At 38.5% G+C, this 27,891-nt stretch overlaps 1 protein-coding gene across 5 annotated transcripts in view; it reads right to left on the bottom strand.

The window, feature by feature from the left end:
- PCNX2 (pecanex 2) overlaps nt 1-27,891 on the bottom strand; it is a 291,183-nt gene that overhangs the window by 190,643 nt on the left and 72,649 nt on the right. For 4 of the 5 annotated variants that reach the window (XM_032242324.1, XM_032242325.1, XM_032242327.1 and 1 more), the window contains exons 13-15: nt 21,603-21,774; nt 12,321-12,431; nt 11,079-11,170 (exon numbers count right to left, since the gene is read on the bottom strand). The exons of the other annotated variant lie outside the window; for it this stretch is intronic. In XM_032242324.1, coding sequence (XP_032098215.1) covers nt 11,079-11,170; nt 12,321-12,431; nt 21,603-21,774 — 375 coding nt within the window. The remainder of the gene's footprint in view (nt 1-11,078; nt 11,171-12,320; nt 12,432-21,602; nt 21,775-27,891) is intronic. 5 annotated transcript variants of the gene reach the window in all.

Raw genomic sequence — 27,891 nt, 5'->3', positions numbered from 1 at the left:
TGCAATCCCAGCTACTTAGGAGGTTGAGGCAGAAGAATTGGTTGAACCCGCTAGGCAGAGGTTGCAGTGAGTCGAGATCGTGCCGCTGTACTTTAGCCTGGGTGACAGAGTGACTCTGTCTCAAAAAAAAAAAAAAAAAAAAGAAAAGAAAAAAAAATTCACTACTATATATAGTTTTTTAAACACCTTGAAGGTAAAAGTATTGCCCGTTTTACACATGAGGAAACAGAGGCTTTTACTTCACTAGTTATCCTGGTATCTATATTTTTCACATAGAATTGGTTACATAGAGAAGAAAACAAGGATTGGATGAACATCAATAGGATAATGTGCTCAGGATTCTGGAAGAGAGAAGATAAACTTTGGTTTGTGTCACTGAAACACGTTTTGTCTTTCATCATTACCAGGGTCACAAACTCTGGGTCCAGAATGTTACCCTCTCCTACCCTTTCCTCTCTGTATCCCTCACTCCTCATCAGTCGTTACATCTCCTGGATTGGACCCTGGCATGCTCTCTGGGCTTACTACCAAAACCCGAGTCCAAATCTTACTTCACTCAACAATTGCAAATCCATTTTGAACAACTTCTGAGCTATCAACATTCTTCCTGCTTTTTCCCAAAATCAGTGTCAGCTGACACTGTCAAGCTTGAGGGTCATAATAATCCAGCAGTAACTGGGTTTGAGGGTCAATTCTACTTTTTAGCTGACCAGGAAGGGAGGCAAGACAGAAAGCAAGAGCTGCCTATCTGAGATCTGTTTCCCCCTTTTTCCTCAGTAGCAGATATTTCCTCACAACCTGTTCAGACAGCTAAAAGATTTATTAATCCTAGTCTCTTCCAGCTAGAAATGACGCACTTCTAGCCATAAAATATAATGTGAAGTCTGATACAAGTAAACGTGAGTTAAAACTTAGGTTTTACTTTCAAATTTATTGCTATTAACATTATTAGGATTGTGTTTACAGTCATCATAACCATCAACTATTTATGCTAATGATAGTTATCATTGCTGTTAGTTTTCTATTGCCATGTAACAAATTACCACAAATTTAGTGGCTCGAAATAACACAAATGTATGATCTCACAGTTTCCTAGGTAGGGTGCCTGAGCAGGGTGTAGCTGGGTCCTCTGCCCAGGGTCTCACTAGACTGAAATGTCAGTGTTGGCTGGACCTCTGATCTTATCTGACACTCGAGGTCCTCTTCCACGCTCACTGGTAGTGAGCAGAGCTCAGTTCCCTTTGGCTGTGGGACTGCAGTCCCTGTTTCCTGGATGGCTGTCCGCTGGGACCTGTTCTAGCTCCTAAAGGCTACCCCCGGTCTCTGCCATATGGCTACCTCCATGAGCAGTTAATACGCGGATTGTTTACTTCTTCCAGGCCCATAAAGGAGGATCTCTACTGCTTTTTCTGTCCCTGACTTCTGGATCCCCAGGGCTCTTCTGATTAGGTCAGATCCACTCAGAATAATCTCCCTTTTAAGTTAAATTTTAATTTGAGTTAAAGTTACCTGATTAGGGGCCATAACTACATCTGTAAAATCCTTTCTACTTTGCCAGATAATGTAAGCCAATCACAGGAGTAATATCCCATCCCTTTCCCAGGTCCTGCCCACACTCAAGGGAAGGAAATTGTACAAAGAATGTACGCAGGACGTAGGCGTCTTCGGGCCATCTTAGAATTCAGCCTCCCGCACCACTTAACAGGAACCTTCAGCCAGGCACTTTATAGACGTTATTGATTTAATTTTATTTGCGTCATACAACATCCACATGTGGGGTAGGTATTACTAATCTATTTTACAATGGAAAAAACAATGTGAATTAGTCATGTACCCTTAGGCAAATAAGCATTCTGTGTTTCAAGTTCACCACTGGAAAACAGCAAGGTTGATATCTTCCTTATCCGTTACATGGAGATATAGTAAGGGGCAAATGAGAATACACTTGGGAAGTTATTTTGTAGATTAAAGTACCATTGATCTGCAAGGTATCTTATATGCTGTGAATTGTTTTTTCAACGAGACAAATATATTTACACTTCAAGTGTGGGAGTGAGGATGGCACAAAAGGAAGATTGAGAAGACACAGAGCTGAGATCTGGAATGTGTGATGTGGAATAAATTACTTCATCTCTCTTTGGATATTCATTCCCTCATTTTAAATAACAAAATGAAGAAATTGGCCTAGGAGGCATCTAAGGTCCACTTCAGCATTAAATAATATCTAAAACTATGAGTTTTACATTTACAATTAGATTTTAAATCCTGACTGCCTGTAAAGTACCATGATTTTAGGCTGCAATCCTATAGGGCCCAGAAGAAATATGGGAAAAGCTCTCCCACAAGCAGTTGTTAATGATACGTGAGAAACATTAAATTATAATAACATGCTTCAACCTCTGGATCCTCTTGCCATCAATAAAAAAGAATCTCTTTGTAAAGGATAATAAAAAATAGAAATCATAGTTTATCCAGATACAGAAAGCTCAGTTAATTAACTACTGAGCTATTTCTCCAAGGAGCAAATATTCCGGTTGTTTCTGTATATCACTGTCAAATACTACTTAAGTCAATGAGGGAGTCCATTTATATGTTACTTGATACCATCTTGGATGAGTCAAAGAGAATACGAAATTAAAAGATGAATCAAATGTTCTTTCTCTAATTAATATTCCAGAGGACAAAATTAACTCATGGTCTTGCAATCTACTTCTGCCAAGTGATAATAAAAAAATTAAGTAAATATATATATATATATATATATATATATATATATATGATGACCCATATAGAAAAATAATCGCTAGCAAGGCAGCTGACATGCTGAAATGGTTCACAAGGATCCATCAATCCATCACGATGCACTAGAGATGAAAGGAAAAAAAATCAATTCCAGCAATGCGAAGAGTAAGCATAAAAGGTATAAACAAAAGCATCGTTAAACAAGAAGTAGAATCACAGCTCTGGGTAAGTGGGAGTTAGACTGAAGATGGGCGAGCTTTTCTTGTTTCCTAAGGACCCTCTTGACAATTTACTAACCACATTCATTCATTTCACAGCATTTAATAGGTACTGCATCTTAAAGTGGAGAGTCAATCTGAGACCATTAGAAAACTCAGGACTTACAAATGAGAAGGGAGAAATTCAAATTGCTCTATTTTTTACCAAAAACTGTTTTAAAATATAGTTAGAACATTAAGGTTTTGTTATAACACGATATACTATTTATTGCAAGTGATCTTTGTTCTATGCTGAGCAAGGGAAGTCAATACCTCCCTGAGATGAAATAAACCTTCCCAAAGTACCCCAGTTCCAATTGGTCAAAAGCCTGTTTCAACATCTAAGTAAACCCCAGAGTCCTTGAAGTGTTATTTCCATCACAGAGTTAATGGCGTGCTTTCACAATGGAATCTATTTATTCTGATCCAACAATTACTTACACCTATAACAAGCCATAAACTGAATAGAAAACAGAAATAAAAGTCTCAGCCCAGGATAGAGAAAATAGAGTTTATCTCTTGGGCCAGCTCTGATCAGTTGGCACTGGCTGACTGTAATATTTCTCATGCAGCCTGAGGTACTATGACCTCAGTTAGGAAAAAAATGCTGTGATCAATTAGCAATGTCTGATATAAAAATGGAGCCACATTTGAGGAGGTGAAGGAATACCAGTACCTGATCAGAAACTAGGTAAAAATCCAAAATACTCTAATTTTTTAAATACTAGATTCTTCAGTAGTTTCTACAACTCTTTAAGAATTTTCTAAGGAAATGTTGTGTAACAGTCCATGAATGTTCATTACTTTTGATAGTATCGGGGTGTTCAGCGTTTGTCAAATGCATGTTAAGTTCCTGAGGAGAAAGGACTGTCTTTTCCTCCTCCCATATCTCTACAGTACCTGGCAGAGCTGTTGCTAAACAAATAAATATGTGTTGACTATCATAGAATATGAACTTTTCAGCTTCTGTATCAGTTACATACAGAAAGCTTGCACGTTCCCATTTCCATCAATCAAAGAGAATGACATTTACATCAGATGCTGTTTGCTCTTCAGGATTGCCAAAGTGTGGAGTCCCAGTCAAAAAAGCACCAGGAACACCAGGAACTAGATCTCCCTCTCCCTGGAGCTTATTAAGTGTCCAATAAAATATTCAAAAAGAGAAAAGCCTGAACTCACATTGGGAACCAGAGCAAGTTACCTGTGCATAAGTCATAGACCCTGAGGAATTTATGTCAGACCTTACATTATAGATGGGTCTAGACTGAAAGGAGATTGTAAGGTCTAACCCCCATTCCCTCTCTCCATTTGAAAGACAGTAGTGTACTGAGGAAGTGAATAGGAAAAGACCCCTGCTAATATCACCTAAATGAGAGGCAGAAGGGCTGGAAGCGAGTGTAGACCAAGGGTTTAGCAGACATTTTACCACTTGGCCTTGCATGTCTGTGGATAGGCAATCTGCAGCAACCCCTGTTGTCTTAGATGCAGCAGGATTTATTCAATCAGGTCATGGATGTGAAAGTTATAGCCAGGAGGGTAAAACAGAGATAACCACAGTTCCAAGCATTTCATTCATATCTACAGCCTGTGATGAGCTTCCTGATATAACTTTCTGAAACTCCATCAATAAGACAATATCCCTGGGAAAAATTATCTCTGAACTAGTAGTGTACTACTGGAACATGTTTTGTTTCATTTTCCTCTCTTCCTGTGTTTTAGACATGAGGTACCTCTGAAAAGATCTGACCAAGGAGCCTTACAATTCCCTAACAGAAACCAGTTCAATTCTATCTTGACTATAAGACAGAAGTCGAAAAATTTAACGTCAATGTGGGCAGACAAGTGATATAAATACATTATGTGGGTCAGGTATAAAAGATGATAGGACATGATGAGACCTGTGAGCTTGCGGTAGCTGTGAGGTACTATTCCATGTCAGCAGGTTGTTACCAAATGGGAAAGTGAGCCCAGTGTTACCAGATTGTCACATTGTTAAAAAGAAGTAGGAAAATCATATTTTTACACTGACTGTCCTAATATTAAATGTTGGCTCTAAAAAAATTTTAAATATTCTGCAGGCCAAACACAAAACAGGTCTGTGAACTGAGCAGAGACAATACTAGGTTATCAAAGACACATTCTCACTGCTAACTGAGAAAAAAACACAAGACAAACCGAAAGCATTCTTAAAATGAGATATTTCTCTAAAGAGGCCTCTTATGGAAGCTTTCTAAAGCATATTTACATCAAAAAAAGAAATTTTTAGAAAATATCTGATTTAAAGTCTCAGCTTTAAAGCTAAGCAAGGAATTATGAAGGACAAATAATATGAATGCCAAATTTCAAACTGCAATTTAGCAGTAGACCAAATAGCAAACAATGCAGGAAATAGAATTTATAACTGTAAAATCAGGATAATAATAGTACTTGTCTCACAGTTATGCTATGTGAAATAAATTATATAAAATATATATAATAGTGCAAAAAAAATTCTGGAGATCTGCTATACAACATTACACCTGTAGATAACAATACTGAATTGCACACAAAAAGTTAAGAGAATAGATCTCATGTTGACGCATGCCTGTAATCCCAGCTACCCGGGAGGCTGAGGCAGGAGAATCGTTTGAACCCAGGAGGCAGAGGTTGCAGTAAGCCAAGATCACACCATTGCACTCCAGCCTGGGCAACAAAAGCAAAACTCCATTAAAAAAAAAAAAGAGTTCTTACTGTAATAATAAATATATTTTAATCTGTATTTACTATGTATACTTTTGTATATAATTATATATGATTTTAATATTATTCATAATTTATTATCAAATTATACTAAATGATAACTTATATTTTATAACTAGTATAGATAGATATAAACTAGTATAATCCCTAGTACACAATAACTTCTCAATAAATCTTTGCTGGTTTCATCATTCTTGAAATGAGAAACTCTAGAATTATATCAAAACTCAAAAAATATAAAGAGAGAAAAATCATGAAAAAGAAATGAGAGACATGAAAGACAGCTGAAAGTTAAAGTCTGTGAAAAATTAAATCATGTTATGTGAAAAAAATCAACGTCATTAATCAAAAAATAACAGAGAAACGTTTCCTCTAGAGTCTTCAATATGAAAAGTGAAAATGGGCATGGTGTTCCAGAAAACTTAAGAAAGAGAACCATGCCTAATCATAGTCCACTAACCTCTTTTAAACTTCAGATTATAGGAAAGAATTCTACAAGAATCTCAAGAAAGAAATTTAAGTTAGTCTTATTGTGTTTCTCCTCAAAGCTAAACACTAACAAGCGATGCCTCCAATTCAGATGTAGAAATTCACAGTGTTCTGCTTACAGCCCATCAACAAGAAAAAGCCAGATGATTTACAAAAATCTCAACTTTAAAATGACTATAATTAATATATTCAAGAACCTAGTGACAGAGATGGACAACATGCATGTGCAGTTGGGTAATTTCAAAAGAAAAATGAAAACTATCTACAGACATCAAATAGAAATGTTGGTTCTTTGGTTAGTTTATGACAGGACTAGACACAGCAGGTGAAAGAATTGGTAAACTTTGAGGTAGGTCAGTAAAATTATTAAAACTAAAACCCAAAGAAGAAAAAAGAGTGGAAAAAAGACTACAGCATACAAATGATGTGGGACAATATGAAACATCTAACATGTATATAATTGGAGGCCCAAGAAGAAAAGAAAAATAGAACAAGGCAGAAGATATATTTGAAATAAAAATGGCTAAAGATTTTCCAAAACAAAGCACACATCAAAACAGTTCAGAGAATCCTAAGTAAAATAAAAAATAAATGCCATACACTTAGTCACAGCATTGTCAAATTGCTGAAACCAAAGACAGAGAAAATCTAAAAGGCAGTCAGAGAAAAAAGAAACATTACTAACAGAGAAACAAATATTGAAATACCAGCAGATTTTTTTTATCTGAAGTTAAACAAAAGAAAATAGAACATGTTGAAAGTACTAGGGGAAAAAAGCTTTTAAGTAGAATTCTGTACCAGTGAAGACATCCTTCAAAAGTGGAAACAAAATGAGACATGTTTCAGACAAAGACTGAAAGTTTTATGACTAGTAGACCTGCACCATAAGATATCTTACAGAACATTCTTCAGACAGAAAAAACATGATGGAAAGCAGAATGATAAATCTACAAAAAGAAATATACATTGTGGAAATCATTTTTAAATATAATATAAATGAAACATAATTTTAAAGATTTTAAAGTATCTTTATGAGATAACTGACTGCTTAATGAGAGTATAAAAGAACACATATTTCAACCTCAGAGATCAGTAAAAACAAATATTACTCTATAAAAATATTCAACAAGAACATGAGTTATTTTATATGAGCTCTTTTGGAATATTAAGAAAACACTTTCCAACTCATTTTATCAAGCCATTACATAATATCAAAACAAAACAAAGCATTACAAGAAAAGAAAAATTAAGAACTAGAAGCTTCATGATCATGGACATCAAATTTCTCAACAAAATACTGGGAAATAAAATTGAGTAATATATTTAAAAAGACAATATGGCACGACCAAATGGGGCCCATCCTTTAAATGGAATGTTGGTTCTACATTCAACAGTCAATTAATGTAATTCTTCCTATCAATAGATTTTTTAAAAAATCAATACCGTCTCCTCAATAGATGCAGGAAAAAAACAGTGGCAAAATTTAACATCACTTATGATGACAACTCCCAGCAAATTAGAAATCTAAGCCCAATAAAGTGAATCTAGAAAATTTTCATAGCTAACTTCATACTCAATGGTGAAAGACTTTCCCCCTAAACTTGGGAGAAAGGCAACGATGTCTAATTTCAGCACTTTTAGTCAATATTGCTCTGGAGGTCCTAGCCAATGCAATAAAGCAAGAAAAGGAAATCAAAGGCATACAGGCTGGAAAGGAAAATAAAACTGTGTTTATTGACAGACATGACAATCTATGGTAAACAATCTCAAAGAAATTACTAAAAAGCTACCAGAACTAATATGTTAGTTTAGCCAGCTTGCAATATACAAGCTGAAATATTAAAACATAAATTGTATTTTGTATTATCTAACAATTGAAAATTCAAATTAATAAAATAGAATGCCTTTTAAAATAAAATATAATGCACAAAAAGGTGCAATAATTGTAGATTGAAAGGTACAAAATATTCCTGAGAGGAAGTAACAAAGACAAAGACTGTGGTATATGAAACAATATACCATGTTCATGGATCAAAAAATACTGTTAAGATGTCAGTTCTCCTCAAATTCATCTACAAATTCATCATAATCCCATTCAAAATTTTTGCAAATTTTGGTAGAAATTGGCAAACATAGGTTAAACCTACTTTTAAAGAAACATATCCTTTAATAGTGAAAACAATTTTGAAAAAGAAGAATAAAGTTGGGAGACACACTATCTAATTTCAAAGTATATTATATAGCTACAGTAATCAAAACAGTGTAGTACTAACATAAAGAAAGGCATACAGAGCAATGAAATGATTAATTTTTGGTCCCAAAGATTCCATGGTAATTTGATGGAGAAAAGTTAATGTTTTTAACAAATGGTACTAGTAAATCTCAACCTTTACTTGTATCTAGATTATCTAAAGAAATTTTATGTCTCAATAATATGACATACATGTAATTTTTAAATGGACAAAATAATTTAGGATATTTTTCATCATGAAGCTATACAGATGTCAAACACACAAAAAGATGCTCAACACTATTCATTATTAGAGAAATGCAAATTAAAGCTACAATTAGATACTGGTTCACAAGAGAATGGATTTTTTAAAAACTGACAATATTAAGTGCCAGCAAGAATCTAGAACACTTGGAAATCAAAGATTATGTGAGGGTAGAGAAATGAAAAATGGTACAGAAACTGGACAACAGTTTGGCCATTTCTTATAAGGTTAAATAAAAACTTACCATTTGATCTAGCAATTTCACTCAGGTATTCAGTCAAGATAAATAAAAAAATTATGTGGGGAGGGGATTGACTACAAGTGAACATGCAAAACTACTTCTGGATTGGAGAACGGTTTGTATCATGATTGTGATGGTGATAAGTTGTCTGTATACATGTGTCAAAATACACTGAACTGTACACTTGAAATTAGTGGATTTTATTGTATATACATCATGCCCTGACAGATTTGATTCCAAGGAAGCTTCAAAGATAGAAATCTTGATGAATGGTGGCCAGAGGTTGGAGGTGGGGAAAGAGACTGAGTAAAAGGAATTCAAGAAAATTTTTTGAGTTGGTGAAAATGCTCTAATAACTGGATTGTAGGATTCTTTACTTATTTATTTATTAAAACTAACCAAGCTGGACATTTTTAAAAGCTGAATTTTAAACCTGACTTTTTAAAAATTAATGAACAAGCAAACAAATAATTCCAGAACACAACTGAGCAATATACTAAGGTGCCTGCAGAAAAACACTTGTGGCCCCCAAGTTGTACAGGCAGCCATTTTACCAAAAGACAGTGGAAAGATGTTCTCAGAAGTACAAGGACTCAGAAAAGACCCATCCAAGTACTTTTCCTGAGTGAAGTACTTGGGATGCTATGACTGAATAAAATAACATAAGTCAAAAGAAAGAACACCAAAAACACTGATTAGATAATTTTTGGTCTACCTGATAGGATAAACCTGGTAACAAACAGGGCCACTGCAAGAACATAAATTACCTTTGTGTATTAGATAAATAAACCTTCCTCCCAGGCCCCTCCCCTTTTTTTCTTAAAGAAAATATCTATATGGTAGGAATAGCTGGAGAAACACAAAGAATTACTCCACTGATTACTGTGAAATATTGAGAGAGAAAACTGTTGAATTCATTCTCTTTCACAAAGGGAAATAAACAATTGTCTTTCTGCTGCTGACACTGATCAGTTTAATAGGAGTTAAGTCAATCTTTAAAAAAATCGAATTAAGAAATGTCATGTGATATATATTAAAAGCACTTTGGAACATATATTATTTTTATTTACTCCTTTATATTCAACTTTTGTTTTATCAAAGGAGTACCTGCTGTTTAAACTGTTAAACCATAAGTCCAGAAATATGCCTAATATTAATTTATTTTTTATTGACTGAAGATTCCCCTGAGGACATTACATATGCTATAATTTTTAGGCTTAATGGCCACTCTACAGTTCTACAACACTGAAAACAAATAGTAGTGGTCCCCGCCTACATAAACCCCTGCCCTAATTCCTGCTTCCTGAAGGCAATGACACAGCTGTTTCTTCTCCATATTTACGTCCATATTTTCAAATAAAATACTTGCTTTGCTATTTCTTGTTTTTTTTTTTTGATTTAAGAAGTTATTTGCTGACTTTCTAATATGGATGACAAGATTTAGAGCTCCTCCATCACACTTCACCTGCCCCATTCTTCCACCAGAGATACAGCATGATGCTTACTCAAATTATTATATAAATACGCTTCATAGCTGAGCCAGTACCTACAATAGATATGTTTCTTGGCTGTTACAACTTTGTGTCTTCCTGAAGTTAGTGTTTATCTTGTTTTCTCAGCATCTTAGGCTTCCCTTGCTGCCAGGCTAGGTTTCCATTTTCTCCTTCTGGGTAAATCTACAGTCCATCTGTTTTCTAGATTCTAATGTTTTGTGGCTGTCATATTCTTCTCTGTTCTCTTGTCCATATAGCTTTATGCAATCGTATACCTTTATTGTCTTTTGAGTGGTATTCCAGGAAGTGAAGGCAGACACATGGGTTCGGTTGACCACCATGTTAAGGATCAGTACCTCCCAGTGTCACTAACTGATCTTGGCAGAGAAACATGTGCAGAGGGGAGGCCAGGCCAGAAGGTGAGGGGCACTCCCCATTAGGGCAAACCAGGCATCTTGACCTGTCTTCTAACACCACTGAGACATCACTCAGCCACACTATCACTCCCTGGTTTGCACAGATCCTATTTCTCTTGTAATTTTGGAGAAAATATTTATTTAAAAAAATAAGTTAATTTAATGAATTAAGAAGAAGGACAAGGGCCCATGGTCCTCACACCTACCTTCACTGCACTGAAGCAGACCGGGTGAAGCAGGGCGGCAGCCAAGATGCTCCTGGCCACGCTGTAAACAGCCGAGGTTATCCCAGACACGGCTGGAAGACAAACATCAACAGCTCTTTTCTAGACTGGCCATTCTTACAATCAACAAATGTAAAACAGCGAAGAGAAGGTTGCACATTCACATACAAGATGCCTGCTGAAGAGGCAAAGAATACATCTGTGGGATCCATCAAAAGGCACTGGGTAACTCGTAGGTGCAAGAAAGAGGCTACCATTTAACTAAAAATTCAGGAGGACAGTATTTAGGAAGAATGCTTTACAATGTTCTTAAAAGGCTATGTGAATGTGTCAGAAGAAGGTAGGGAGACCTCATGGTTTACAGTTGAAAGCTGCTGGCCAAGGAAAAGATCCTGGATAGCAATTTCAATAGAATAAAGAGAAAGGAGGAGGAGGGAGGGAGAAGAAAGAAAGAGGAGACAGGAGACAGGAGAGGGAACAGGCAAGTGTCCCCATGTAGTGTGCGTGTGTGTGTGTGTGTGTGTGTGTGTGTGTGTGTGTGAGATGAGAGAGAGCGAGAGAGAGAGATGGGGGTGGTAACAGTGATTGCATTATGCACATGATTTCATTTACTCCTTATAGCAGTCCTATGAAGTCACCATGTTTATTTCCATTTAGAGTAGAGAAGAGTAGGCTGAAAACTTAAGCAATTTACATCACACAATGAGATTATATCCACCTTGGTCTGAATCTAAAGTATGACATTGAAAGGGTCAAAGTGATGGTTTGGGGATACAGGTCACCTGTCTCTACAGGTACATACACAATACACAGCACAATGTCAACCCACAAGCTCACACTGATGCACTCCCAGACTTGAGCATGTATGTGCTCAAATATATACACATACACACACTTACAGCCTCTCACACATGCTCACACATATTCACACAGAGTGTTGTTAAAGGAATAGTTTGAAGGGCCTCAAACCTATTCCAAATCACAGAGAATTCTACCCTTGTTTCTGTGCTTATGCTCAACCAAGTTAAGTAGACAACTTCCCATGTAGCTACAGGAAATCTGGACAGGCCCATCATCACCCAGACTGATCCAAACTAAAGTCGTTCAAATGCTCAGAACAAAGAAAATCTAACTATCTAGTCTCTCGTCCCCTGCCCAAGTCTATTTAGTCCTTATCTGAACTCCAGAATCCTTTACAGGAAGAATAGAATGTAAATGACTTACCAGAACCACCAAAAAACAGCATGTCAACTTGCTCCAAAAGATAAATGCAGAAAGTGTTGATTTGCGGGAAGAGCCCAAGGAGGGAAATAGCAGGGAAGCAATATAAAAATACTGAAAATGAACAAACAAAATCAATGATAAGCATATGGGAACTGTGTTGCCAAGGCTCCTGCTGCAGTGCTGTCTTTCTCCCCTTCCAAACCACCCCACTCAGGAATACTGAAGGCAATCTTAGACTTCTCACCCGGAGGAAACTGGAGGCTGAGATGGAAATGTGCCTGTAGATGCAACAAGGAGCTGATCCTGAGAGGTACTGATGAAAGGAATGCACATAAGCCCTGGACTGAGCAAAGACCTCAGGGGTGGTGAGTGAGAGTAGAATCATCTTCAGTTTGAAAGAGTAGACTTGGACATGGGGGAGATAAGGGCAAGAGAAAGGAAACTAGGAAAACTATAAGAACATAAAAAGACAGAACAGGCTGGGTGTGGTGGCTTGCGCCTGTAATACCAGCACTTTGGGAGGCCACGGTGGGCGTATCACCTGAGGTCAGGAGTTTGAAACCAGCCTGGCCAACATGGCGAAATCCTACCTAAAAAATTAAAAAAATTGGCCAGTTGTGGTGGTGGGCGCTTGTAAGCCTGATTACTCAGGAGGCTGAGACAGGAGAATCGTTTGAATCTAGGAGGCAGAGGTTGCAGTGAGCTGAGATCCCACCACTGTACTCCAGCCTGGGCAACAGAGCAAGACTCTATTCCACAAACAAAAAAAAACACAGGACAGTAATTATGGGGATCTCTTCCTGCATGCAAGAGGGTAGCAAAAAATTGGGGCCAAAGGGTCTCCTTGCTTTGCACTTCTATAACCTCAAGCACTTGAGTAGCTCAGAGTCTATTACATCCTAAATACCAATTGGAAACTTATAGTTAGCCAAGGCTCTCAGGGAGGAGCTACCTGACTGCAGCACATGGTGATGATGTGACCCTGATTCTAGCGTAGATGGATCACTTGGTAGCTAAAGGTGCTCTTGGCTGAGGAGAGGGAGATTGTGCTATCCCATAAGAATGATGCAATTGCACAATTGGAAAAAACATTTATAGTTTATAATTCAATGTTCCAGATAACTATTTTGTTAGAGGAGGGAAAATATAGTAGAGCTGCATTTTACAGCAACTTTCCTATCATTCCCTCTTGCTTAATTCTACTGAAGCTGGGTTTCATAGAAACACAGGAACTCCCATTAGTAGTGCTGTAATACATCTGTCTTCCTTCCTGTCTCTGATTATTAGGTCATATGTCAATGAAGTTTGGTACTGGTAAACCTTAATAAAACTAAGGAAATTTGATTTGAAATTCAATATGCCTAGACTTTGGAACTATGCCCTAAAATGTGCAGAAACCACAGTGAACAATGGGAGGAGGATGGTAAGTGGGGGTGTTTCTGCTTTTTTTGAAAAATTGAAAATGTTAACTCCTATAGTGAAGTTGTAAGGATGAGAGTATTTGCACAACTCATTCTCTGAATGTTTGATTAAAATAGTTAATATTATTGGGTTATTTAAAATAGGCACGATAGCACTTTGGCCATAAGATGGTAAACAATGTCACGTGGACTTAGTTCTTGCTTCTCTCTTGCCCTTTTTCTGAAATGCTCCTTGTTTTGGGTTGAATTCTGTTTTCACAAAACAGATTTAAGTTCTCTTTTTAAAAGTTGGTATACCTATGTAATGAACCTACACGTTCTACACCTGTATGCCAGAACTTAAACTAAAAAAAAAAAGTTGGTTAAAAGTCAGTATGGAACAAAGTATTGAGGAACTGTTCCAACTCTTTGTGGAAGTAAAATTTTATGTCATGAGCATGGCTATCTTTGATAACAGGGGCTGTGCTTGGTGTTGGAGCCATATTTTGATACATGTGGTGATTTTGTTGTGATCATTTTTGTGTCAAGATTTCAACTATATTATAAAAAAGTAGAGCACCTGAAAGCTGTTTACTTCTCAATCAAAGCAGACAAAAAGGTACAAATACTGATATGCTAGACATAACTAGATAAGATATAATTTCTTTTTCAGTTTCTATAAATGGAGAGATATAAGAAATAAATAGAAATTTAATTACAGAACATATAGTCATGAGCATAGAAATTTTAATCCATAAAATTCCATACAATTTCAAACAAACTGAGAAGAGCTTCTCTTTGCTTTGGGGTCAAAAAACCCAGGAACAACAATTTTGTTCTATGCTATATCTGCCAATTCTGGATCGGGGCAGAGGGAAGGTCCAATGAGATTTATTATTTACCTTTCAAAACACAGTATACCTGTGTGACAAAAACTACACTGAGAATGAAGAACTACAGGGAAAAGCTTAGGTATGGAATATTAAAGGCAAAATCAAATATTGGGAGCTATTTGGTAAATCAAGGATAAAGAGGTATTCTGCATAAGAAATTCATTAGCTAATTCAACAAAACCTAAAGAAGTGAAAAGAATTGGAGCACAATGAAAAATGGCATGAGGAAAATAAAATGGTAGGAACTACCCGAAAGTCATCCCTGGAGATGCTCTGGCTGTGGGTGTAAAATTGGAACTTAATGCAACAATACAGGAAGAACAGCAGTCAACAGGGAGGCCCAGGCACTAGCTCTTCTCCAAAACATACTGGAGGAGGAAAGCTCTAGTCTTTAAAATAAATGTCGTGGAGGTGGAATGGGAGGAAGATGGAGTCCATGTGTCTCATCTGTCAGGTTGCAGTGAACGTGAAGGAAAAAGCAGCCAAATGCTTGTTATGTTACCAGGGCTTTAGGAAAATGACACTTGAAATTGCTGAAATAATTTTGTCCTTTTTTTCCAGAAGTAAAAAATTAAAAAGTCTTTGTGGCTGTTCACAATTTTCCCTGTGAACAAATTTTTTTTTGTTAGCATACCACCGAGCACATCTATAATTTTCTCTCACTTCTTCCTAACTTCTTATTTTCCTTAATAATTATAGTCAATGCAGAAACTTCTGGCACAGTTCCATTTCATAAATATGCAAAATTCATACATAAAAATATTGTGGCCTAAGCTTATTTCTTTTATCAAATGTGAATGATATAAGTTACTCTATTTGTAGGTTTGAGAGGCAAGCATGCAGAATTAAAATGCCACAGAAATAAAACTAAAGCCTAGGAATTCAATGTGAATGTCTTCGATGTGCCCTACCTGTATATTAACTAACTGTCCTCATATGGACTACTGAGACCAAGAAGTGAGCCTGTAAACAAGACATAGAAATGGGACATCTGGGTGTTTAGGGAAGGATAAGTAAAATCCAGTGATTAGTTTTAAAACCTCCACTCATCCCCAGAGTTACAATCTCCATTATTGGAGATGCATTATCGTTGGCAGGGATTTATAAACCTAAGGACCAAAATTAAAGCATAAAACTCCCAGGTCTGAGAAAAATGAAAACAAAAAACACAGAGCAGAGGCCATTTGATAAAGCACCCATCCAGAACTTGGACCCGGGCTACAACTGATGGCCATTTCATGTTGCCTGGAGTTTTTCCATGCCAGAGAGCTCATTTCACTAAGCAACCTACTCTACTGCAGGGCAGCTCTAACCCAAACCGGTTTACTGGTTTCTTTGTACTGAGCTATAATCCACCTTCCATCTTCTGGAAGTAGTTATTAGGGCTACAAAAAGAATAGAATCCGTCCCCTTCAACCTGGCAGCATTTTAAGGATCCAAAGCTATCATGTGTACCTCTAGCACTCAAGTGTTTCTTCTCTGAGTTGGACAGTCTCAGTTCCATTACCCAGTTGCCAGAACTCATATAGGCCATGTGACTACCCACCCCTCTGGGCACACTCTAGCTTTGTTACTGCTCCTTTTGAAATATGGTACTAAGAATCAAAGACCTCTTGTCTTTCTCATTCATAGGATAATTTCAAAGCCAGTCTCACTCTGAGGCTTTTGCTGAAGTTACCCAAATGGAAAGTAATGTAAATTCTAGCCAGAGGTCACCAGTCTCTGACTGAGTGTAGGAAATGAGTGCGGACTAATAACTTTGACCTTATTCCTGGGAATGAAAACAAAGAATGCTTTTCCTTATAATGAAAGGAAAAGCGCACAGAGTAATATTCTGAACATATATGGGGGATCATAAAAGAAAAAGAAATTACACGGGAATATTATTCTGTGTTTCTATCTCCTTAATTCACCTGAATTTCTCCTCCTACTGTTCTATGATCTGACATTCCCTTTTTCCTTTGAGATGCTTCTCTCCTTGCATTATACATGACAAGGAGTTTCTCCATCCTTCCCACCTGCCCCATGTCCACCTGACTTATCTCATACCACTGGCTCAGGCATTCAGTCCCTTCTGCACAAGGAGGTAGAAGGAGCTGCTGATAGTGGACTGTCCTCGCTCCTTGTCTGTCCGTCTCCTCTGCTACCTCCTCCTGCTTTGACAGGGTGACAGTTTCTAAGCAGAAACCAGGAGTGGCACTGGGTAACCGATACATCACCAGTAAGGCACTGCTCTAGGAAATACTCCATGTCCCCTAGCACCTGCCAGAGGAGGACCACTTGCACCCAACATAGCCTGAGAAGCACGATAAGTCCATGGGAAACAATGTCACATGAACTTAGTTCTTCCTTCTCCCTTGTCCTTTTTCTTCAACACTCCTTGTTTTGGATTGAATTATGCTCCCACAAAAGATGTTGAAGTTGTAGCTCCCAGGAACTTGCAATGTGACCTTGTTTGGAAATGGGGTCTTTGCAGATTATTGAATTAAGCTGAGGCCCTTAGGGTCCATCTGGGCCCTAATTCTGTATGACTGGTGTCCTTATGAAAAGGAAAAATTTGGACACAGAGGCAGGCGTGCATAGAGGGAAGACGATGTGAAGACACAGGGGAAGAATGCTGTCTACAAGACAAGGGGAGACACCTGGAACAGGTCCTTCTCTAGCGCTTTCAGAGGGAGCATGGCCCGGACAACACCTTGAGTTCGGACTTCTGGCCTCTAGAACTGCAAGAAAATAAGCGGCTGTTGTTCTAAGCCGCCCAGTGGGGAGTGCTTTGTTACAGCGCTCTAGGAAGCAAATGCTATGAAGTCAGCGTGAATGTTTACATTGCGTGTCTTCCATATGCCCTGCCTATGTATTAACTAATTGTCCTCAGATGGACTACTGAGGCCAAGAAACGAGCCTGTAAACAAGACATAGAGATGGGTCGTCTGCATGTTTAGGGAAGGGTAAGCACAATCCAGTGATTGGTTCTAAAACCTCCACTTATCTCCAAAGTCACAATCTCCATTGTTGAAGATGCACTATTATTGACAGAGATTTATAAACCTAAGGACCAAAAATAAAGCATAAACCTCCCAGGTGTGAAAAAAAACAAAAACAAAAACACAGAGCAGAGGCCATTTGATAAAGCACTCATCCAGTGCCTGGACCTGGGCTACAACTGATGGCCATTTCATCTTGCAAACGCTTCCTAGAGCCACTGCACACTTCTTTTTCCTCCTAATAACCTCTTTTTCTCCTAATGTTATTCTTCTCTCCTTGCTAGTTCCTCCATATAGCAACGGCAGCAGATATTGACTACTTACACCCCTTACCAGCTGAGGGAATAGAGAGTGAAGAAGTCCCACAAGGAAGAAATGACTTTAAATTGCCCTTGTATTCCCTCATAAAGTCAGAAAAATAGTGTAAGCTTCTATCTCTTTCCTTTCTCTCCCATTTGTTCTAAATTTGTTTCACAACCTTTTCGTTCTCAGTGCAAATTAGTATGTTTAACACATTCATTCCATAGGGATTGCTATTGTTCTATTGTTCTATCTTTACCCCAGAAGTTATTTAATCGGCTTCCTGGATTATTTATCACCATTTTTACTTGTCACTGTTGACAAGGAAACAAAAATATGTATTAGGCAGAAGCTTTCATGAGGGAAAGGGAATTCCAGTGAAAAAGGTAAGAATGTTCCCTCTCCAATCCCTAATGAAATTGATTTTAAAAACAAAATACAGTGAGAATATACATAGCTAATAGGATATTCTAGAACAAGGGTTACTGCTAAAAGTAAAATCTTAGGCTTTTACCCATGATTTAAGACAATAAGGTCTTACTTACTTCTTAAGCTTTAATAACATCTCACATTCCAACGCCATTGTAAGTTTGCCATACCACGACAACCACACTTATTCCACAGAGTTGACTTTTTTACAGTAGCAAATAAAAATTCTAAAAACCAGGAATGAGGGAGAGACCCATGCACAGAAAAGCAATTTCTAAATGGAAGACACACCATGTTCTTCATGCCCCAACCTCTTTCTACAGATTTTTGGCAAAAAGCACTCATTAAGTCCCTACTTATTCTAAGGGCTGAATTAAATGGTCTAAATGGACTATAGCCTTCTCTGACTTATGAATGGGAGGTAGTCCAAAAGTTATTTGTACATTAATCTCCTTAGTACTTAAAACAGACTTTTGGCCATGCATGGTGACTCACGCCTGTAATCCCAGCACTTTGAGAGGCTGAGGCGGGTGGATCACCCGAGGTCAGGAGTTCAAAATCAACGTGGCCAACATGGCGAAACCCCATCTCTGCTAAAAAAACAAAAATTAGCTAGGTATGTTGGCACACGCCTGTAATCCCAGCTACTTGGGAGACGGAGGTAGGAGAATCCAGGAGGATTCTCCTTGAACCCAGGAGGCAGAGGTTGCAGTGAGCTGAGATCATGCCACTGCACTCCAGCCTGGGCAACAAAGATAGACTCCATTTCCAAACAAACAAACAAACAAAAACCCCACAGGCTTTTATGTTCATTAGTTCATCCTTTCAACAAGCGTTTATTTAGTGCCTATAAATGCCAGACACTGCTAAGGATTCAGTGGTAAGAAAGCAGGCAGGGTCTCTGCCTTGCCTTTTCTGAGCTAATAAGCTAGTGAGAGAGACAGGCATTATTTCAATATCACAGATGTGAGCAGATTGCTACAAAATGGGTTACGGACTACGAAAAGTGTGGGCAGTGAGAGGATAGACAATGGGTGAAACTTAGGGAAATGAGGTATTATGAGCCAGCACAGCAAAGGGCGGGGGACGCCGCAGAATAGCTTCTGAGCAGAAGGAACACAGTGTTGAGAAGGAGATGAGAAAGGGCCACAGTAGTTATGGCTCCACCTCAAGCCACAAATCCCTGTGACCTGTAAGAGGTGGCACTCTATCAACACTTAACCCACACTCAAGGTCCCAGGAAAAGATGACCTCATGGGGGTACCCAGGATGGAGTGTGGAATGCAGAGAGAGAAAAGGCAACATTTTGACATAGATAATTGTTTCCTGGACATCTTCCAAAATTATTTTATGCTTTTTCCTTCTCTAATCTCCAGGTCCTTGTGTGCCCTTGAGCTGCGGACTCCAACACTGCTGTTTGCAAAAAGATGACAAGAAAGGAAGGCCTTCCAGAGTGTGCAATCATGAGTGAGCATCTCTGTCTACTCAAACTCTGACTTCTTCATTGCAGCCAATTTAGTGAGGAATATGGGCGAGCTAAGTTATGAAGTAACAAGAATGATGTAAGACCTTTCTTACTGAGTATGTTTCTGTTCCAACTGATAGGACTGAAAAAAAAGGAAAGTAAAAAGTATCAGGCCGGGCGCAGTGGCTCATGCCTGTAATCCCAGCACTTTGGGAGGCCGAGGTGGGCAGATCACAAGGTCAGGAGATAGGGACCATATTAGCCAACATGGTGAAACCCCCTCTCTATTAAAAGTATGAAAATTAGCTGGACATGGTGATGCGTATCTGTAATCTCAGCTACTTGGGAGGCTGAGGCAGGAGAATTGCTTGAACCAGGGAGTCAGAGGTTGCACTGGGCTGAGGTTGCGCCACTGCATTCCAACCTGGCAACAGAGTATGACTCTGACTCAAAAACAAACAAACAAAAAAAATCAGGAAGGACAGAAGCAAATATTCAATATTCTTGGGCAGGAGGGTACTGACTGGGAGATCAAATTATGGATCTGCTCCTATTTTTTTTCAACATGTTTCTGTTTCCTAATTGAACTCAGAGGTTCTCTGAAGCACAGTGCATAACCCTTTGGCATTAAGAAGCTACTCTGCTCTTCCCATGATGCAATAGGAGAAGATGTGTTGGGGATGCATAGAAAGGTGGGCTTGTGGTAAGTTGGACGTGCAGGGAGTGGAGAGTGAAGAGTTTGCTACCAACGCAGCAGGAAAAGGAACGGGAAGCCAAAAGGAACGGGAAGCCAGCGGGTGAGATGCCTACCAGAGTTTTCACCTAGAAGAAGCACAAAGAAAGTTTACACCATACCTGGGCACCCTCCCTAGTGCCACTAGAGAGATTCAGGGGACTGTCGTGGAGGTTGGGGAAAGGATGATGTGGGACAGAAGGCTTTGACAGTTTCTCAAGTAATATTTCTAGCCAGCAAGCGAGAGATCCAGCTATTGATGTTGGTGGAAGCTGCCCTGTATTAACTCAGCTGGTCAGTGTGATCACAGACAATGACAAGTTGGCAGGTGTGCAAACCCCTGGATGTCTCTGCAAGAATTCTCAGAGCATATGCAGTCGGGTAAATACCAGGACAAACACTTTGCATAATAAGGACAACAAGAGCTGACGCTTGGTGTCCAGCACTGCTCTCTAGGTCTAAGTATACCAACTCATTTAAAACTTGCAGTCATTTCTGAGGTGGCCAATAGTTTTGCCTTTATATTACAGTTAAACTTTGCTCAAAGTCATATGCCTAGTGAAGTGGCAAAGCTGGAATTCAAATAGTCAGCAGTTTGCCTCCAGAGCCAGGGCTCAAAACCACTACAGTATGCAGGTGACTTGTTTAAACAGAGCATTTTATCTCAAATACTGCCTAAACCTTAAGACAAGCAAAGGGATTGGTGAAGACTGGGTGATCTGAGTATCCAGGACTCCACCTGGACTGAGAACCATGCCTATTCAGGCTGCCACTCTGACGGCAAAACCATCCCCAGCAGGCACCATAACAACCATTCTTCAGATGGGCATTATTATGATGGACATTATAGTGCTGTAACTTCCTGGTCATAAATATCAAAATCCTTTAAAAATAATTCCATAGTTTTATGCTTTGAGGCGTGGGCTCCCAGACAGTCTTCAGTAGATATGCAAGCCACGAGGAAAATGCACAGCTCTTCACCCAATAATCAAGTAAGGAGGCTTAGAAATTCAGAAGACAAAGGGGAGACACACCCCTGACCCCCATATTGTTCCCCACAACCCCAATATTAACTCACCAATTAAGAAGTCCCTAGCTGATTGTAGGAACACTGGAGAGAAGAGCTTCAGGCCATACACAACGTAACGGGGAGGGTGCCTGGCTTTGGCCCCTGCATCAAGAAGCAGAATAAGGCCACACAGCACACAAAAATAGATTGGTCTGCTATATGTTATGATTTGGTTGTGTCCCTAGAAAACAAACACAATTTCTGAATGGTACCTTTTATTTTGATTAAATGACAAAAACCTCATAGTCAATAACTTATGCCATATAACACATTTTTCCCCGACCAACACAATTCGTACACACACACACACACACACACACACCAAGTTATGGCTAACAATCTCAACAAGATTTAACTGAAAATTTAATTACCATCCTGAGAGAAAATGTAGATCTAATTCAATGCTTTCCCCAACAGTGAAACTTCCATTCATCTTGTTCATATTGAGTGCAAAACTAATTTAAACCACTATTTGCTCCACACTTGGGTGCCAATGTTAATAAGAAATACAATTATAATTTGTGGGCTTTAATTTCCTAGTATCTCAGAAAGCAAGACAATATGGGTACAATGTTATACCTGCAGAAATTACACAAAATGTCTTAGTGTAGCACAGTAGAATCATTCTGGTTCTGTTTTTTTTTTTTTTAAGTGTTATTTATACTATGTACATGGCATTTTCCCATGAGGTGTACCAAATTTTTAGCAGACCTCATCTTATTCCTATACCTATTGTTACAAGGCAAAGTAGAAACATTTTTTATTCTTCTTGAATGGATAAAAAAATTAAGGAACTTCATCAACATCATACAACATCATATATAAGGAACATCATACAACATCAACTTTCCAGGGCAAAAGCCAACAAAAATTTTACATCTCACAAATCAATGCACAATTTATAAGATTCAGGGGAAAAAACAATGAAAATGAATTGGGAAAAGTGTCTTCTGCAATTCATGAACTGCCTTGAGTGTAAAAAGTAAAAATTAAAGTGATATGGTTTCAGATGTGAATTTTTAAAGTCACTGCCATGAACATGTTATATTTAGAAATGCAATTTAAATTACACTGCTTCTATAATAGAAATAGTCCTATTCTGAGACCATCTTTTAAGAGGAAGGAAAATACAGGCTGTCCATGGAGGCTGGCTATGTTTGGCCCAGAGTCCAGGCTTAGTCTTGAAGAATACTTGTACTCTTATGAAATTTCCTTTTGAATCCAACTAGGTCATAGATTAATGGATATGAGAATACTTTTGTTGCATTTTTAAAAATTGAAAGTAAAGCCCAAGTTAAATCTAAATGCATTTCTCATCAAGTGAATGGCAAACTAAGTTTGTTGGTATAAATAACGATACAGTATATAAATATACATGCATATGAGATATTTTCTCAAACTGGTATGGTTTAGCAAATATAATTAACTAGCTACTTTCCACTTGCTCTGATTTGTTTTCTTTTATTAAAAGTTTAAAAATGCATTATTCTACAAATTAAGTCTTTGGCTTTTAACAAGTCTGAGATACTATTTTGAATCTTCCAAGTCAAACTTTATTGGGCATGGGAAGGTTTTCTTTGTATTTGTAATTTATGAAACAAAACTGAAGGCACTGTTATAAAGAGCCTGCCCTCATCACCATGTTCCTGCTTCACCACATTTTCCTATCCTGTGTTTCGGGCCCCCAAACCATACTAAGAGCATTTTGCCAATACATGGCACATAAACCACTTCTCCTTTTTTTTTTTTTTTGAGACAGAGAACCACTCTGTCGTCCAAGGCTAGAGTGCAGTGGTGTGATCTCAGCTCACTGCAACCTCCGTCCCCCAGGCTCAAGTTTCTCCTGCCTCAGCCTCCCGACTAGCTGGGACTACAGGTGCATGTCACCACGCCTGGCTAATTTTTTTGTATTTTTAGTAGAGACGGGGGTTTCACTATGTTAGCCAGGCTGGTCTCGAACTCCTGACCTCAGGTGATCTACCCAACCCCACCTCCCAAAGTGCTGGGATTACAGGCGTGAGTCACTGCGCCTGGCTACTACTATTTGCCTTGATTCCTGAGAACACCTACTAATAAAATATCCCTGTTCTCCAGTTCCTACTTTCACATATGAATCAATCACAATATCTCCTAAGGACTGATTTTTTAATTTTTTCAACAGAAAAATTCTAGTAGCTCCACCCACTGAAGTCTGATCATAATCTTAAAAACTCATTTGACTCCATTTAACCTTAAAATACATAATGTGGAGCACCAATGGAATTCAGCTGTGGAGCGTCTTGTGAGTCTGTTGCACAAAAGCAGATCTCTGTGCATTTGCATTTTCCATCAGCCCTATCTCCATATGCCATCTCATGACCCAAGTGTTGGTCTCAGTGCAAAGGAAGAGCAAGGTGAGAGAAACGAACAAAAACTCCAGGAGTCCTGCTTGTGCCAAGTGGCGGCACATGTGGCTAAGTGACAAAGACATCGTAACCATCTCTTAGAGACAGTGGGATGGTCAACTGCTTCAAATGTTTTGTTGCTGTTGTGAAGGGGGAAGAAAGGTTTTTATTGTAAGGGAGCTAGGGTGTCTGGCCTCAAGGGGCATGACCTGAGGTCTGTGCACAGCCTGGCCAGGCTCCTCCATTCTCTCTCTCAGCTCTGCTGCATGTGCCCGCTCCAGGCTTCATTCCCCAGGGCAGAAGAGAGCCCCTGACGCCTGCTGAGTTGACACATGTTCCTCTCTCCCCCACATTCAGAGGTCCAGCAACTATTTTTTTTTTAAGAAAGGATCTTGCTTTGTTGCCCAGGCTGGAGTGCAGTGGCATGATCATAGCTTGCTACTGCTTCCCTCTCCTGACCAGCTACTCTTTTTTAAAACTGATATAAAACAATAACAGCCACAACAGCTAATGTTTGTCTGAACTTCCCTCTATCCCAGGCACCGAGTGTCCTATCTACTTCAAGTGTATTCACGTGGCTAACCTTCAGAGAACACCCTGAGTAGTACATACTACTCTCGTTTTGACAAGAGTAAGCTGAGACATAAGAATGAAGAAACACCCACAGAAAACAGCATGGCAGAGTAAGGACTGGAACCCTATTTGCCTGGCTCCCCATAAAAACCATGAGGGGCATGCATTTGGCACTGGATTCTCCAGACCCAAGGACTCAGCCTGATGTCACAAAATTTCATTCATAACCATCACTCTTTAAACACAGAATATGAACATTACTCATGTGAAGCAAATTTAGAGAATAAGGAAAGCATCCATGATAGCCTTCAGATGTCAGTTTTTTCAAAGGACTCTGGGTAGAGAAAAGGTCTCCTTACTTGTAGATGGTGTAGAAAACCCAGACATTCTCTGCTCATTTCTCTGCTGTTGCCCTGTGACATTACGCTCACATACGCTGAACTTTCATCACTGCAGCAAGGGCTCGCTGTGTTTTATAGTTTCTCACAATGGTGCAGGTTAGTTTAATTAAATATTATTTTTTGGTGGCTGTTGATGATTTCTTTTTTACTTTACCTTTAGCAGTTCACTTGTGCATTGAGAACCATCTTAAATGCTCGTAATGCTCTTTGGTTCCCCTTGTACGTAAAGCAAACAAGGGCAGCTGGGGGTGGGCACCCATCACCCCACTGCGACCCTAGACAGCAACTATTTTATGATCCACACTTTGTATATACAAGAGAACCCAAAATATTTTAAAGAAAACAATATGGAGGAGAAGCAGCAGCCAAAGGGTTAAATAATTCTCAACAGGTTACTATTGAAATATTAAGATGCAACTTCAAATTAAATATAGCAGAAATATGATAGGTTATTTTAAAAATTGAAAAGAAATAAATAAGATTCTTTAACTAGTTTATCATTTAATTCTACAGAACAATTTATGTTAGGTCCAGCTTCCTAACATTCAGATCGGTGAACTCTGACAAAAATGGCAAACACAATTGTCCAGGCAAAGGGGCAGTGAAATGGACATCAAAGTGTTCACCAAGCACAGTCCAGGGTGCTCCATTCCGCTACCTCCGAGTTCAGATATTTTCCCACTGTCTCAGTACTGCCCTCAAAGGCAGTGAAAGAGAGCAGAAAGAGTGGTGACCTACATTCTGCTTTTAATCAATAGTAGAATGTAAGTATCATTTGAAATGATTTGTTTTAAACAGTACTATTTTGAACAAAAACACAATTGAATATTACTTGACAACTTTTAATCAAGATCCATTAAAACTAAGTTCACCGTCTTATTTCTTAGGATTGAACATTGAGAAATTACTTCATGTCATTCAAAATCATTCCTCTGATAAACACTACATTAGCCAGGTGATCAGGGTCAACATCCACAGAGATAAGTCATATTGATAATTAGTATCACTGATGTGATGTGATCCATATAATGAATATGTTACCTCTGTGGTCTTCCTCCTAAAATCCATAACCCCTATATTTTCATGAGATAAACATCAGAAAAATCCCAACTAAGAAACAGTCTACAAAATACCTGACCAGTCCTCCTCAAAACTGTCAAGGTCATGAAAAACTATTAATATATTACCAATCTACGTTCCTTGGACTTCTTCCAGTATCCACCTCACCCTATATATTTTTTAAGTTTCTCAGAACTGTTTCCTTTTAGAATCAGACTAGTTTTTTTCAGGGTTAAGGAAAATCTAAGAAATTGTCACAGCCAAAAGGAGCCTACGTGATTGCTATTATAATGTAATTTGGTGCCCTGGATGGGAACCTCAAACAGAAAAAGACATCAGGTAAAAACCAAGGAAATCTGAATAAAATGTGGACTTTAATAATAATGTTATCAATATTGGTCCATTAATTGCAACAAATGTATCATATTGTGACTAATGTACGAGGTTAATGCAGGGAATCTGGAAATGGGGTATACAGCACCTTCCCAATTTTTCTGTAGATTTAAAGCTATTCTAAAATAAAAGGTTTACTTACAAAAAATAATCCCCAATTATTTCTATATAACCTGAAGTAGATACCAAGTGTCTTCACTGAATAGTAGCAACAATTAATTGAACAGAATGCATAATAAACTGTGGCCCTTGCTCTTTGGAGTTTGTACTGTAAGGAATCGAGACAAACATGTAAAGAGGAAGGAAATATTCACAGAGGACTTAGTATACTCTAGAGCCTGTACCAGGTATATCACATACATTGCCTAGAGCCCTCTTTATTAAATCCGACTGACATTATTCTGATTATGCATATTTTGCACACACACAAAAATGCTGCTAACAATTGCTTAGTGCTTCAGGGCCAGATGCTGTGCTAAACACTCATTGTTTTATTCTCTTGCAATCCTGTTTTGTTATTCCTCTTTTGCAGATGAAACACCTTTGATTGAGAGGAGTAAGTTTCCTAAGATCTCATCTTATACACGGTAAGGCTGGATTCAAATATGAACCCTATATGCTTTCGGTTACTCCAATATGTCTCAATGCGTGATCTGAGATTACCTCCACCATAATGACCTGGGAGTGTGTAAAAATGCAGATTACCTGCCGAGTGCTGCCCCAGCCAGTGGAGGGGAGGGCGGAATCGAGCTCCCCCTCTGGTGTGCGCAGGTGATCCTGGGCACAGCGCTCTAGTTTTTCACTCCCTCTTGGATATTCTACTGAATTTTGCTTTCTGGATTAGCTTTAGTGGTTACTGTCAGTTAGACTCATATGGGTATCTGTGTAAACAAATTAATATCTTCATTCCCCCTTAATATATTGCCATCTATGATCCTTAAATTGCAAAGTTTCAGTTAGACAGTATCCAACCCCTAATCGTTCTAAGCTCTCCCAGGCCTGTTTTCTTTCAGAATCAGACTAATTTCTTTTGAACCCAGGGGCTACTGTATCATACCTATTTCCATGCCATTATTATTAATTCTGCATTTAAAATTCAAATACACAGAGTGTTATGCAAAAATTGTATTTTCATTTCGCTATCTTCTGATTTTAACAACTTGCTCAAAATATACCACCTGTGCTCTTGGAAGCAAGCAAAGAAAGGAGGTCTGTCAATCATTCTAAGAGCAAAAATTGGCTGAATTATTAATAGCTACCCTCCACAAATGTGTAAAGTAGTGAAGTCTGAAAAGCAGTTTTGGTTCCTTTCACAGCCCCTTATGAATAAAAATTAGCAGCAGGCTTGAGAACTGTCTCTGTGTCCCATACCTGGGTTCTAGCTCCTGACCATCTCCTTTCTAAAGCTTTCTCATCTACAAATGGGAGATAATAACTCTGTCTCCTAAATACCCACATGGTTCAGTCAGATTGCAACAGGAAATATTT

The sequence above is a fragment of the Sapajus apella genome, unplaced genomic scaffold (assembly GCF_009761245.1).
Source record: "Sapajus apella isolate SASKATOON/1434 unplaced genomic scaffold, GSC_monkey_1.0 scaffold49, whole genome shotgun sequence".
Taxonomy (NCBI): Eukaryota; Metazoa; Chordata; class Mammalia; order Primates; family Cebidae; genus Sapajus; species Sapajus apella.
Note: the sequence above shows the minus strand (reverse complement) of the source record. Positions and strands in the feature narration are given on the sequence as shown.